The 14,127-nt window shown below is 41.1% G+C and overlaps 1 protein-coding gene across 3 annotated transcripts in view; it reads right to left on the reverse strand.

Moving 5' to 3' along the window:
- Positions 1 to 14,127, reverse strand: part of LOC134540645 (beta-1,4-glucuronyltransferase 1-like) — a 29,272-nt gene extending 15,145 nt beyond the window's left edge. The window contains exons 1-3 of one of the 3 annotated variants that reach the window (XM_063383513.1): positions 13,082 to 14,127; positions 3,374 to 3,823; positions 465 to 870 (exon numbers count right to left, since the gene is read on the reverse strand). In XM_063383513.1, the coding sequence (XP_063239583.1) occupies positions 465 to 870; positions 3,374 to 3,792 (825 nt within the window). In that variant the 5' untranslated portion in view covers positions 3,793 to 3,823; positions 13,082 to 14,127. Of the gene's footprint in view, positions 1 to 464; positions 871 to 3,373; positions 3,824 to 11,028; positions 11,216 to 13,081 lie in introns of those variants that run through there. The other 2 variants (XM_063383511.1, XM_063383512.1) reach the window with 2 other exon arrangements.

Raw genomic sequence — 14,127 nt, forward strand, 5'->3', positions numbered from 1 at the left:
TTAGGTTGGTATAGCTACATTAAAATAAACAGAGAAATATGAACATGTATAAATAAACCCGAGTTTGGCCGAAGGTGAATATTTTGGGCGTGTTCGGGCAGGGACAGAATTTGATGTACATCTTAGGCTTACCCAGTGGCGTAGCCAGGATTTGTGTATGGGGGGGGGGGGGGGTGTTAAGAAGCATGGAGGCCCCCCCCCGTATTAAAGCGGTTGGTCCGGTGGTCCTCCCCCGGGAAAAATTTTGATTTTAAGGTGTAAAATAGTGCTATTTTAGCAGTTTTCTGTTCCTAAATTTAAATATTGTAATGGTAAATTTTTTTATTAATTTTAATATGAAATTAGTTTGAGTGATGAATAAGTAATTAATTAAAGATTTGATGATAAGGAGGGGGGGGGGGGGGTTGTTTGAACCCCTAAAAAACCTCCTTGGCTACGCCCCTGGCGCTTCCCTCACCACCCACCAGCTCCGTCTTGGACCCGGGGAGCGCGGCGCCCTCCTGCAGCTCGAACAGGGCCAGCGGGAACACCTCGGGGCCGGACGGCGAAGACGAATGACCCCCGCGCCGCAGCACCAGGTCCAGGAAGCCGTCGGCGAGCCCCGGGCTGGGGTAGAGCTCCACGTCGGCCGCCAGCACGAAGTGCGTGCTCGAGGCCTCGCGCGCCACGTTGCGCGCCACATTCACCGGGTAGGGGATCTCCCCGCGCCGGCGGTGCGTCTCGGCAGTCTCCTCCCACGGCGCCGGAGCCGAGCAGTTGGCCGCCCTGGAGAGCATGTCCTCCGGGGAGGGCACCGCCCCAGGCAGCTGGCCCGAGTCGAAGAACACGTGGAAGGTCACGAACTCCGCGACGAGCGGTGACAGGCACGACCTGGCGTCACCAGGGAAGCACACGCAACTTAGAACAATCATAACTTAGAACAGTCATAACTTAGAACAGTCATAACTTAGAACAGTCATAACTTAGAACAGTCATAACTTAGAACAGCCATAACTTAGAACAGTCATAACTTAGAACAGTCAAAACTTAGAAACCTCGAAAAAATCCACGTAACTGGGAACAGTCATAAGTTAGAACGATCATAACTTAGAAACACGTAACTGAGAAACACGCAACGCAGAACCCAGTGGCGTAGCTAAGGTGACTGGCGCCCCTGGCCAGAGGGAAATGGCACCCCCTCATGTATTAAAAGAGGGTGGGAGGGTTCAGTAACCGCGAAACCATCACGTCTTGGCTGCAAAACCCCCACCCCTCCTTCCCTGCGCCGGCGCCCCTGGCGGAGGCCACCCCTGTCACCCGCTTGCTACACCACTGAGAACCACACAACTTAGAAATGTTGTAATGTAAAAAGTCATAACTTAGAACTATCATCACAACTTAGAAACACACAACGTCGAACCACATAACTTACAACTATCATAACTTAAAAAACACACAACTTAGAACAGACATAACTTAGAAGATTTTTATCTTGTGTGTTTCTAAGTTATGTGTTTTTTAAGTTGTGTGTTTCTAAGTTGTGACAGCACCCCGCGTCAGGACACGACCGGGAATTCCCGGTGATAGTCTCCAACTTTCGGTACAAGTCTTCAACGGGACTGAGAATTCCCGGTAGTACTTTCGGCCAACCTCGGGTTTATTTATATACCTTCGGTACTAGTCTTCGACGGGACAATAAATTTCCCGGTACTCACGGTACAAGTCTTCGAAGGGACCGAGAATTCCCGGTAATTTCGGTACAAGTTTTCGACGGGACCAAGCTTTCCCGGTGCAAGGTATTTTTTTGATGCAAAATTTCAAGGCCAACTATTAATGCAATGTTGATGTGAAACATTCTTTTTCCTTTCCTAACCTAACTAAAAACTGTGTCTCAGGCCGAAGTCTATACGCTGTAATCACGCCATGCAGGAGAGGGAGCATGCATCATGTGCTAGGAGGGGATTGGCCAGACATTGCAGCAATTGGCACCATGACTAACTCCCCTCACTGACCATTCTAGACTAAAAACTAGCTAAGTCGGGCCCAGGTAAAACCTGCATAGACACAGGGAAAACCCTGGGCACTTACATGTGGAATGCAAAAAAAAAAAAAAATATGCATTAAGATCAAGCGGTTGGGTACAGGAAAATGGTAGATGGTTCAGGAAGAAGAGTTGGACAGAGCAGAAAAGAAAACTGCTAAGCAAGAGTGTTTGTGTGTGTGAGGGGGGGGGGGGGGTAACTTGGTCATTGATTGCTGTCCGCATTCGTTCGGGGGCAACCTTCGTCGTTTACCAACGGGCTGCTAGCCAGCCCCAACTTAAAATTATGAAGAGGAAAAGATAATGGCGCCTATTAATAAAATCATATAATTCTGATCACCGCGGTAACAGCTACAATAGGCAGATTTCTTAAAAATTTATCTAAAAAAAACTTTGATACCCTCTAAAGTGTATGCAGCTAAGACTTAGTCATTTCACGCCGATGCAGGATTAAATGTTTATAAAATTGCTAACTTTCGCAAGTGTTCCTGTAGTAGAATAGAAATTTATGTAATAAAATTTTATTTTGTAAATGACTTGCGGTGAAACTGCCGTCTGTGATCCACGTTGAGCCAGTCGTGTTTGCAAACTTGCAGAGAAAACTTCAAAACATAGAGACAGTTTTGACGAGATAACGTATTGTAAATCGACGAATGCCGGCTGCACGCACTGAAAAAAAAAAAAAATGTCACGTTCCCGCCTGAGCCGAGCGTGCAAGAACCGGCCAACCAACCGTGCGAGAAAATCTTCTATAGTATCAAACAGGCTAAGGCGTTTTTTTTAAAACTAATTGTTCGTGATTATATTTGAACAAATTATTTAAATTAAATTTTCAAAAACTGTAAACAATATTTGAAAATTAAAAAAAAGTATGCAGTTTTTCATCAACGTTTTCTAATGACGTTATCACGTAAAATTATCGTCCGTAAACCGACTATACAGACAACCCCCTTTTTTTCATCAACGTTTTCTTATGACGTTATCATGTAAAATCATCGTCCGTAAACCGACTTTACAGACAACCCCCCCTTTTTTTTCCATCAACGTTTTCTTATGACGTTATCGCGTGAAATTATCGTCCGTAAACCGACTTTACAGACAACCCCCCTTTTTTTCATCAACGTTTTCTTATGACTTTATCACGTGAAATTATCGTCCGTAAACCGACTTTACAGACAACCCCCTTTTTGTTCTTATGACGTTATCACGTGAAATTATCGTCCGTAAACCGACTTTACAGACAAACCCCCTTTTTTTTCATCTTTTCTTATGACGTTATCACGTAAAACTATCGTCCGTAAACCGACTTCACGGACAACCAACATGAAGCACAGTTTGGATGCGGAAGCGCACCTGGCGTACACGACGGCGTCGCAGGCGGCCGGGAAGTCGTCCCCGGGGGCGTACAGCGCCAGGGAGACGGGCGCGCGCCAGCGGTCCACCAGCGCCGCCAGGTTGCCCAGGTACGTGTGGTCGCAGTGCGTGGTGAAGGTGACCCCCTCGTGGCAGCGCAGCCTCCTCCTGGCCGCCGGCACGTAGTTGAGCAGCACCCAGTAGGCGCCGCGCTGCGCGACCTTGAACCCCGCCGGCGCGTCGAAGCATTCGACCAGCTCCTTCAGCCGGCGCGACCTCCGCCGGGTCGCCTCCTCCTCCTCCTCGACTCCGTCGCCGAAGTCGTCGTCCCTGCGGTGCCCGCGCGACAGCCACAGGACCACCACGACCACGTTCAAGGCCACGCTGGCCTTCAGGAGCCAGCCCCTCGCCAGCTGCATCGGAGCTGGGGGTCACGCCATGTCTGCCGACCTGAGAGGGGAACCACACACAACTTAGAAACCTCGAAAAAAAAAAAAAATCCACGTAACTTAGAACTGTCATAAGTTAGAACGATCATGACTTAGAAACGTCATAACTTAGAACCATCACAACGTAGAAACACACAACTTAGAAACACGCAACGCCGAACCAAATAACTGAGACACGTCGTAACGTAGAAAGTCGCAACTTGGAACTATCACAACTTAGAAACACACAACGCCGAACTTTCTTAACTTAGAAACACGTAACTTAGAAACGCACAACTTAGAAAAGGCATAACTTAGAAGATTATATCTTGTGTGTTTCTAAGTTGGGACAGCACCCCATCTGAGAGCAGATGGAGGCTCGGAACTAGAGGTGTAAAAGTAACGAAAAAAAAAAGTGTACCTGTATGAATTCGTTACTATAACCGGTAGTACTCGTTACTATCGTATCGTTACGTTACTCGTTACTTGTGATAACCTCATAGCATGCTGTGTTATGTTAGAGCAACGAATCGAGTCGTATTGCGTACGCGTACAGAATGACGTCGCGGAGTTTCGGCGTCGCAACATTCGTAATTTGTGGAAAACATAATGATACAATTACATACAAAACTGTGTAAGGTGAATTTTTTTCCTTCACTTTTCAGAATTTTATTATTAGTTATTTAATATTGACAAAATAAAGAAATAAATTTAATAAACATTTAATACAATATTTGTGATTAAAACTAAAATTGAACATCAAATTAAAATATTAATTTTTAATATTTATTATTAAATTGACTAAATAGTAAATATTTATAAAAATAAATTAACAATTTTAATGAAAACTTTTTGATAAAAATGAAAAGTGAATATTAAATTAAGAAAATAATAAATATTTAAATAATGAATAAACTTAAATTAAATTTTTGAATTAATTATTAAATTTATTTATTTTCTTTTAAAATATTAAATAATCAATAATTAATATTTAAAATTAAGAATCTTGTAATATTTAGTACAAATTATGTCATGTATATTTATTATTCTCTAAATTTTATTTATTTAATTTTTCAAATTTAAACTGAACTTTATTGACTGTGTTGACTATCTTTTTCCAGCCCTTTTATTATTTTATTGTAATTAATTATTTGCATGCAATTAAAAAAATATTTTTTAATGATGCCAAAGAAGTATAACTTCTCACGCGCGTACATAAGTACACACACTCTATTTTTTTTTCGTCTTACGTTTATTCCGTGGTCTATAAATCCCAAATAAAGGATGGGATGTTGTCCGGTGTTATTTATTCTCTGCTATCCTCGGCAGCATGAAATACCAGTGTTTTCACTTTCGTACGATACGCAATGCGTAGGCTGTGAATCCAGCAAATTGCTTGTTTGTTTGAAAAATTTAAGAAGGGGGAGAGGGGGCAGTTTTTTTTCCCCGTCTAAATTATAGTGAATTCGCGTGCACGCAATGCCACTCAACTTCACGCTCCCACGAACTTCTTCCGAGACAACGCGGGAGCAGACAACTTTCACCCCGGAAACCTACTTTCTCCCGACGTGACGTCACGAACGAGATGTGTGGCGACCCACAATACCTGCAAGTACCCTGGCCCGCTCACTAAACTCTGGAGCCTTTTGATGCGTAACATCTTAGCTCTCGGTGTACGACATTTAACTGGAGTGATTTCGTGAATGAATTTTTGACGTGACAACGTCTAATAAATCGATGAACACCGGCTGCACGTACGGAAAAGTGTCCCGTTACGCACATTGTTCCGTTACGCTGTATCCCGTTACGCTCATTGTACGCTTGCGCCGCATCTAACTCTCTTCCACTCGATTGGCCTATGCGTCCGAGGAGAAGAAAGACAGCGGCAGCACACAACTTACATCTGCACGTGAACTGTTTCGTCGACTGGTTATAAAGTGAAGTGAAAAGTTAATGTGGTTTTCATTGCTTATTACAACAACAATTTTCGGCAATAAAGGTTAATTATTCTTGCATTTTAAAAATATGATTACTAGTATAATTTCAAGTAAATATTCTTTTATTATTAAAATAAAAATGATTCAATTTTATTCATAAAAGTATGCAATCATTTCATCAATGTTTTGTTATGACGCTGTCACGTTAAACTATCGTCCGTAAACCGACTTTACAGACAACCAATTTTTTTCTCTGTCCTCCGTGTTCACTCGACACAACGCCACGGTTTTTTTTTTCGTGTCCACATACCGCCGCTACCCAACGATTTGCCAGAGTTTGAGACACGGAATTGTAGAGGCCCATTGCTTCCATCACTCCGGACGTGTTAACCAAATTGCGGGAAGAATATTGGACTTTAGGTTTGGATGCGTGCCGTACGACTAAAGGTGGCACATATTGAATATATTTAAAGACAATACTGGGTTAGTTTACCTTCGATTTGGTGTGTAATCTTTTGTAAACGGTCAAAAATTAAAAAAAATTACGCCATACCATTGAAACTGGGACATTCCTGCGTGGACACCCTGTACACCCGTCGGCGTTACCCGTGGAAAGTTCTCGCAGCATTCCGGAAGTGTCGCTGTCATCAGAGTACCCCGCGACTTAACACTCGAAGCTGCAAGAACAACGGCGTCCTAGTTACGCCGATTCATGGTGTCGGCGTTCTCGGAGCCTGCGGAACCTTCCAGAGAGACAAAAAAAATCGGTTGTCTGTAAAGTCGGTTTACGGACGATAGTTTAATGTGACAACGTCATAACAAAACATTGATGAAATGATTGCATACTTTTATGAATAAAATTGAATCATTATTAATTTAATAATAAAATAATACATACTTTAAATTATACTAGTAATCAGATTTTTAAAATGCAAGAATAATTAACCTTTATTGCCGAAATTGTTGTAACCGCATTAAATTTTCACTTCACTTTATAAACAGTCGAGTGGAAGAGAGATAGATGCGGCGCAAGCGTACAATGAGCGTAACGGGACACAACGTAACAGGACAATGTGTGTACCGGGACACAGCGAAACGGAACCACAGTGCGTAACGGGACACAGCGTAACGGAACAATGTGCGTAACGGGACACTTTTTCGTGCGTGCAGCCGGCGTTCATCGATTTATTAGACGTCACGTCAAAAAAAAAAGCGCCCCGGGTCGGAAAAGCAGCCCACTAATGGGGAGGTCCGTGTAGTGGCAGTGGTAGGGACGAGCGCTACCTGTGTCGCACCCAAGTAAGAGGTGGGATTTTCCCTACGCAGAAAATAATTTTTCTTTTCTTTTACAAAAAAAAAAAATATTTTGGAAACCAGATGTCAAGAAATAGTATAACACTAACAGAAAGATAGTGTAATTTTGCACAACACATGGTTATAGTTATTTTTTGCAAATATGATGTACGTTTTTCGAGATAATACTGAGCATTTCTTACGAAAATTGGCGTTTAATTTTAAATAATGACGTTTCATTCAAGCCTTTTTTTTTTAACCACTGAAAATATAAATCGAATATTGAACAGTTTGACTTCATTTTGTTCTATCAGGCTTATTTAATACTGGAAACTATTCAGGGAACAGTTTACAAATCATTTTAACTACTGGAGGTACTGGGACAACACAGAGCATAAATGCTGCCTGGGTAAGAATCCGAACCCAGTATTACTGCGAACACTATTTTGTAGTGATACAATTGTATTCATGTAAATGTAGAAATATTTGTAATTTTACATAAATATTTCTGTTACATTTACAAAAAAATACAGTGTAGTCCTCATCTCTAGCAGCCATCTTAAATATGTCTAAGTTTAAATTAAAAATAAAAAAACATAAAAATTATATATTTGTGGGGCCCTAGCCTCCTAACCCATTTATTTTTGCGGATAATATTTTGGTGATGGGTCTGGGTGATAAGGAATGGACCCGGGAGAAGTAGGGATTTTAGGAGCCCATCTCTGGAAAATTTGAGGGAAAAAAAACTCTCAAAATCCCCCTCCCTTTTTAAAGTAAATTTTTAACTTAAATATCCAGCTCATTTTGTAAATTTATGAAGTTGCTTGTCTTGCGGTTTGTCGCCACGTCAAAGGCGAAGATTTCACCGATGTTTCGGCTGACCTCGCATTCGCCATCTTCAGGGTAGCAGTTAACTGGAGTTTTTTTTTTTGGGGGGGGGGGTGGTATAAGGGAGGGCTAAAAATCAGGGGCGCAACAACTAAATTTCCAAAGGGAAGCAATATACCTTTTTATAAAGAATCATCTATCCCCCCTATTGAAGCGGACCCCCGCGGGGGGTCCACTTCAATATGGGAAAAAATTTGTATTTCAAGGTGGAAAATGGTGCTATTTAAGCAGTTTTATTATCCAAAAATTAATTACACAGCACTTTCTTTGCCCCCGTTTGCCCCCACTTCAAGGTTTCAGAAAGGGGGGGGGGGATAAAATACCCTTGCCCCCCCCCCCCTGTTGTTGCACCCCTGCTAAAAATGCCGAGGCAACCCACACCAGCATCGTCGCCATAGCTTTAGGGTTGCAGCGAGAGACTGAAGATGGCTACTGCAATGTCCACCGAAACACTCCCGCCTTCACACGCGGCTATAGAGTCTCTCACGCTTAGATTGCAGAGCAGAGTAAACAGCGAGCATTGTTGGCCAGAATCCCACTATCCAGCTTGTTAACATTAACAATTGTATTTGTTATACCATATTTAACAGCAATAGCCTACGTTTTAATATATGTTTTTTTAAAAATGCACTGGTTTTTCAAGACCATAAATTAGTGTCTATTGACAGAATTATTATATCTTTAGTTATTCCGATAAAAAAAAATATTTCAATGCTGAACACTATTTGTAGCGGTCGTCACCTTTAATAGCAAGGTATTCCATAAAATTATACGGTATGCTCACAATAGAAAAAAAATAAGTTTAATATTAATATAATATGAATATAATTTATTCGAAAAACTGTTGAAACCAAGATGGTGTCTCTGAGTTTCGACTTCTTATAAATAATAATTGAATATTATCAGATTGTTTTCTTGATGAATAAAAAAGGAAAATGTATTTTCAAATTTTCCTTTAAGATTATTTTTTTTTCGTTACATTAAAAAGTTGTGTCTAAAACTTCCGTGCTCCATGGCGTATATATCTGACAACAGAGTAAACCGAGACAAGGACGGCGCTAGCGGCAGATATCGTGCATTGAAAAGAGAAGAGTAAATACGCTATGTTCGCTATATTCGCTGCGCCAGGCGACCAGACAGGACAGTCCAGTTCGCGATGTCAGAGAGACGCATGCCGTGGGATTCCAGTGATGATTCCGACGATGATGACATTCTGCTGGCTCTCACAGCACGTGAACGTATAAATAAAAAAAAAATAGGTAGTCTGTAAAGTCGGTTTACGGACGCTAGTTTAACGTGACAACGTCATAACAAAACATTGATGAGATGATAGTTTAGTTGAAGTACTAAATTTAAAAGCTACTTTTGAAAAGCCCGCCTTAACCTATTTAATATAATAGTAGATTCATAGGCCAATCGAATGGAAGAGAGATAGATGTGGCGCAAGCGTACAATGAGCGCAACGGGACACAGCGTAACGGGACAAGGTGCGTAACTGGACACTTTTTCGTGCGTGTAGCCGGCGTTCATAGATTTATTAGACGCTGTCAGGTCAAAAAATAAATAAAAAATAAATGGGTTCATTAAGTAAATTCAAAAAGAATATAAGTTGCAGAATTTCATCATTTGATTAAGCAGGTGCGTGAGGTTGAAGCCAAATTTTATGGATTATTTCAGAATAATTTGCAACTCAGTTTGATAGCATTTTATTTCTCATCAAGAATAAATTTCAGAAGAAAAATTTAAATTATGTACAGGGAAAGCATTTTAGCAGAAGAACGGTTGACTATTTGCTTGAGGTCAGTAAACAATGATTTCATGACGATATAATTCTTTAACTAATTGATCGTCAACAAAATAAAAGGAAAATTAAGAGCAATGGTAATTCGTACGAAAAAAATTATTATTTCATCAATAACCTCCTATGAAATCAAATCCCTGACAATTTCTCGCATATCTTGCTTTCTATTGTCCTTCCATCGATTTATTCCATAAACATGGTAATTTTTGTACTTCTTCAGTGAAAATTTTCCATCGACATGATACTAATGTAAAGCAAACACAGAAGTACGGCACAATCCCGCGCCAAAACATATGTTTTTGTTTATCTGCGAGTGCGCGAAGCCAGCGACGATTTAGAAAAAATAGCCGAGAACCAAACACCTGGCGACTTAGCCAACACAGCGAGCATAGCGCCCTGCGTGGACGTAGCTGAGAGACGCGCGCCTTAGGGGAACCACACATAACTTAGACACACACAACGCAGAACCACACAACTTAGAAACGTCGTAACTTAGAAAGTCATAACTTATAACTGTCACAAATTAGAACTGTCATGACTTAGAATCACACAACTTAGAAACGTCGTAACGTAGAAAGTTATAACTCAGAAATATCACAACTTAGAATCACGCAACTTAGAACTGCCATAACTTAGAAGCACACAACGCTGAACCACACAACTTAGAAACGTCGTAACTTAGAAAGTCATAACTTAGAACTATCACAACTTATAACTGTCATGACTTAGAACCACACAACCTAGAAACGCCGTAAAGTAAAAAGTTATAACTTAGAACTATCACAACTTAGAACTGTCATAACTTAGAAACGTCGTAACGTAGAAAATCATAACTTAGAACTATCACAACTTAGAAACACCTACATCAGAAACACGCAACGCAGAACCACACAACTTAGAAACGTCGTAACGTAGAATGTCATGACTTAGAACTATCGTAACCTATAAACACACAACGCCGAACCACATAACTTAGAACTATCACAACTTAGAAACACCTACATTAGAAACACGCAACGCAGAACCATACAACGTAGAAACGTCGTAACATAGAACTATCGTAACCCATAAACACACAACGCCGAACCACATAACTTAAAACTATCACAACATAGAAACACCTACATTAGAAACACGCAACGCAGAAGCAGAACCACACAACTTGGAAACGTAACGTAGAAAGTCATGACTTAGACCTATCGTAACCTAGAAACACACAACGCCGAACCACATGACATAGAACTGTCATAACTAAGAAGATTCTATCTCGGGTGTTTCTAAGTTGTGACAGAACCCACAGCACCACACCTGTCACGTCGTACAGTCCACGGCACGAAGTAACTCACCTGAGCATGCCGCCGGAAAACCCAGCACGAGGTTGCGTGGAACCTTCCCTCCCTCCCCTCTCCTTTTTCTTCGGCAACGTCGGAGTTGAGTCACGTGACGACTTCCCACCTTGGCGTCTGCTCACACACTGACTGACTGACTGACTGATACCCCCTCCCACACACCTCCTCCTGTGATACAGGCAGAAACCTTAAAGGCCGGTCCACACGCAACGTTTTCAGCAACGATTTACCTGCGCAGGTCACATCGTTGTAGACAAGACGTAGCGCGTAGACAGGAAAACTGCGCGGAGACGGAACACGGAGAAGGAAAACTGCGGCCAAGAGCATTTGTGTCCGCGCAGTTTAGTCCCCACCTGCACAGACTTGTCGTAGCGTGTGGACACTTCCTCCGTCTTCTCCGTACACGGGGCTCAGTTCTCCCCTCGGTATTTGTGCCGGAACAGTGTAATACTTTTCAACGATGACCGTTTTACGACAGTGTTCACGTGAATTTCTAACTGAGACTGAGTTCATTGGTCTGTACAAGTCCTTTCCGTGTTTGTGGCGGGTCAAATGAAAAGAATATAGCGATAGGACAAAAAAAAGTCAAGCGTATGAAACACTTGTGCAAAAATGCAAAGAGGTTGACATCGCTGCTAACAGAGATAAAATCACAAAAAAAAAAATAATAATAATTCTTTGAGGTCGGTATACCGGAAAGAATTGGCCAAAGTAAGGAATTCTCGCAACTGATAGGATAAATCTTGGCTGCAAACTGTGTTGTGTGGACACGGCTAAGCTGCAACCTTTTGTTTGCACAGTTTTGCCTGCGCAGTCAAAACTGTGTACAAAACGTTGCGTGTGGACCGGCCTTTAACATGCATTTTACCCCGTCAGACATCCGAGTAAAATCCGCATTCGTAAATCTTTGTCGTCGTACTCGCCAGAGATGCGTAACATCTAACCCCGGTACCGTGTCAATTAATGCGTTCTCATGTTTAAAATACACTAACAACACGAAACTCATGCACAGATTTAAACGTAGATTTTTTTAAAAAAAATAATGCCGAGCATTAATAAATATACGCAAATTGTGTTTTCTACTCAATTTCTTGACGTGAATCACAAGTAATTTTCGCGTCCACCGCTAGAATTCGCTGCCGGAGCAGCTACGTCTAACATTGAACCATTTTATTAGCAGGCCGAATTTTTAAACCATACAACGAAACGGCTTCGATAAAAGGCGGAAAACGACTTGGAAAAAATAGTAAACCCTTGCTTTGGACCTGAAATTCGACAAGGGAATTTTTACTAAAATACTGCCCATCATGTTAAAATTCATCAAACAGTGAATACTATAAAGTTTACCTTTGGCTTTGTGTACTTTGGTTCGCGGCCATCCACCACACACACACAAACACACATCTATATATATATATATATATATATATATATATATATATATATATCGGTCGGTACGTATGGCATCTATAAACTCTAACACCGTTTAACCGATCGCCATGAAAGTTGGCACATCGTAGTGTTATTTTTTTTTTTCCCGTGAAGAAGGTTTTTATGCCATCCATTTTTTTTGTAACTCTCCGCTAGACGTCGCTGCAGCGCATCAACTTCTAAAACCGTTTAACCGAGATCGCCGTGCGGCTAGACAGGAAAAATCGCAGGTCATAATAAGACATACGAACGGCAAATTGCGTGTGTCATTTCTCCAATGTCCACCGCAGTTTTCGTACGGCGCTAGCCGATTTTTGCTTTAACCCGCGGACAGTAAGTATATCACCCTGTGTTCAGCCCGGGCAACTGCAGCTAGTGTATGTGTGTGTATGTATGTTTGTGTATATATATAAGTATTGGAAGAGAAGAAAATAAAGTATAAAACAAAAAAATATATATACACCAGTCTGAATACGTTAAGGACCATATCCACATATAATATACATATATGTATATTATACTATATATAATATTATACTATATATTATACTATATTACATTACACATGTATATTCGCTCACCGCATTTGTCGCAGTGACCGCTACTCGTCGCGATGCTGGAGACCCTGAGAGCACCCTGTGTCTTCGCTGTCGACGACGTGGCCTTAATTGCGGTGACGCACCTCCATCGCCCGTCGCCTCGTTAGAGCCTTGGGACAAACCCACCTACCCCCCCCCCCCTTACCACCTTCCCACCCCCCACCTCCCCGCCAAGGACGCGACGGCGTCTGTTCGCGAACCACAATAAGACTACACTACAAAAAAAATATTCAATAAATGGAATTTAACAAACGCTTTGTAGGAATATATATATATATATATCGATAGAAGTGAAACTTCTTGCTTGTTAGGTATAGATAAGAGATAAATTATTAGTATTTTTTTTTAAATGAAAAAGAGATAATAATTGAGAATAGTAAGGATGCAGCCATGATCTCAAAAAAAAACAAAAAATGGGGGGGGGGGGGAGATTGCCCCTTTCCGCGCCCTGTACTCTAGCATACGTTCACCGGCACTTTTTGGCGCCTCTTTTGGTGGTTTATTCCCAAGTTTATACCTATTATCTGCTTCTGCTTTTTTTTTTAAATATTATTTTTAGGCACGGTGTTAAATCACGATTTCCAGCTGAATGAAATGAAAGAATAGATAGAAAAAAAACTCTTATCGAATATAAATTACACTTATAAAGTCTAACTCACAAGTCTGTAAGCCCTTTTGACTTTTCAAATCACAGTGTTCACATACCAAAAATAAATAACCCTTTTAAAGCTCAATTTTTAAGTATATACAACTTTTATACATTTTTAAATCACACTGTTCACATAAAATTGAACGACGCATATAAAGTTAATTGCACAGATCACTAACTCTTTTCCACACGAATAAATTAATTGTAGCTACTTTAAATGAAATTTAAAGAAATATGGCAGCGTCAATCGCTAGCCGTTACGAAAACTGAGAAGTAGACTAACACAAGAAGCGTTATCGAGAATTCCCGTAGCATCACTGCTGCGTCATTTCTACCTCTCCCCTGCCGTCTCCCCTTCCGGCCGCTACAACTGGCATAC

This window comes from Bacillus rossius, chromosome 17 (assembly GCF_032445375.1).
Source record: "Bacillus rossius redtenbacheri isolate Brsri chromosome 17, Brsri_v3, whole genome shotgun sequence".
Lineage (NCBI taxonomy): Eukaryota > Metazoa > Arthropoda > Insecta > Phasmatodea > Bacillidae > Bacillus > Bacillus rossius.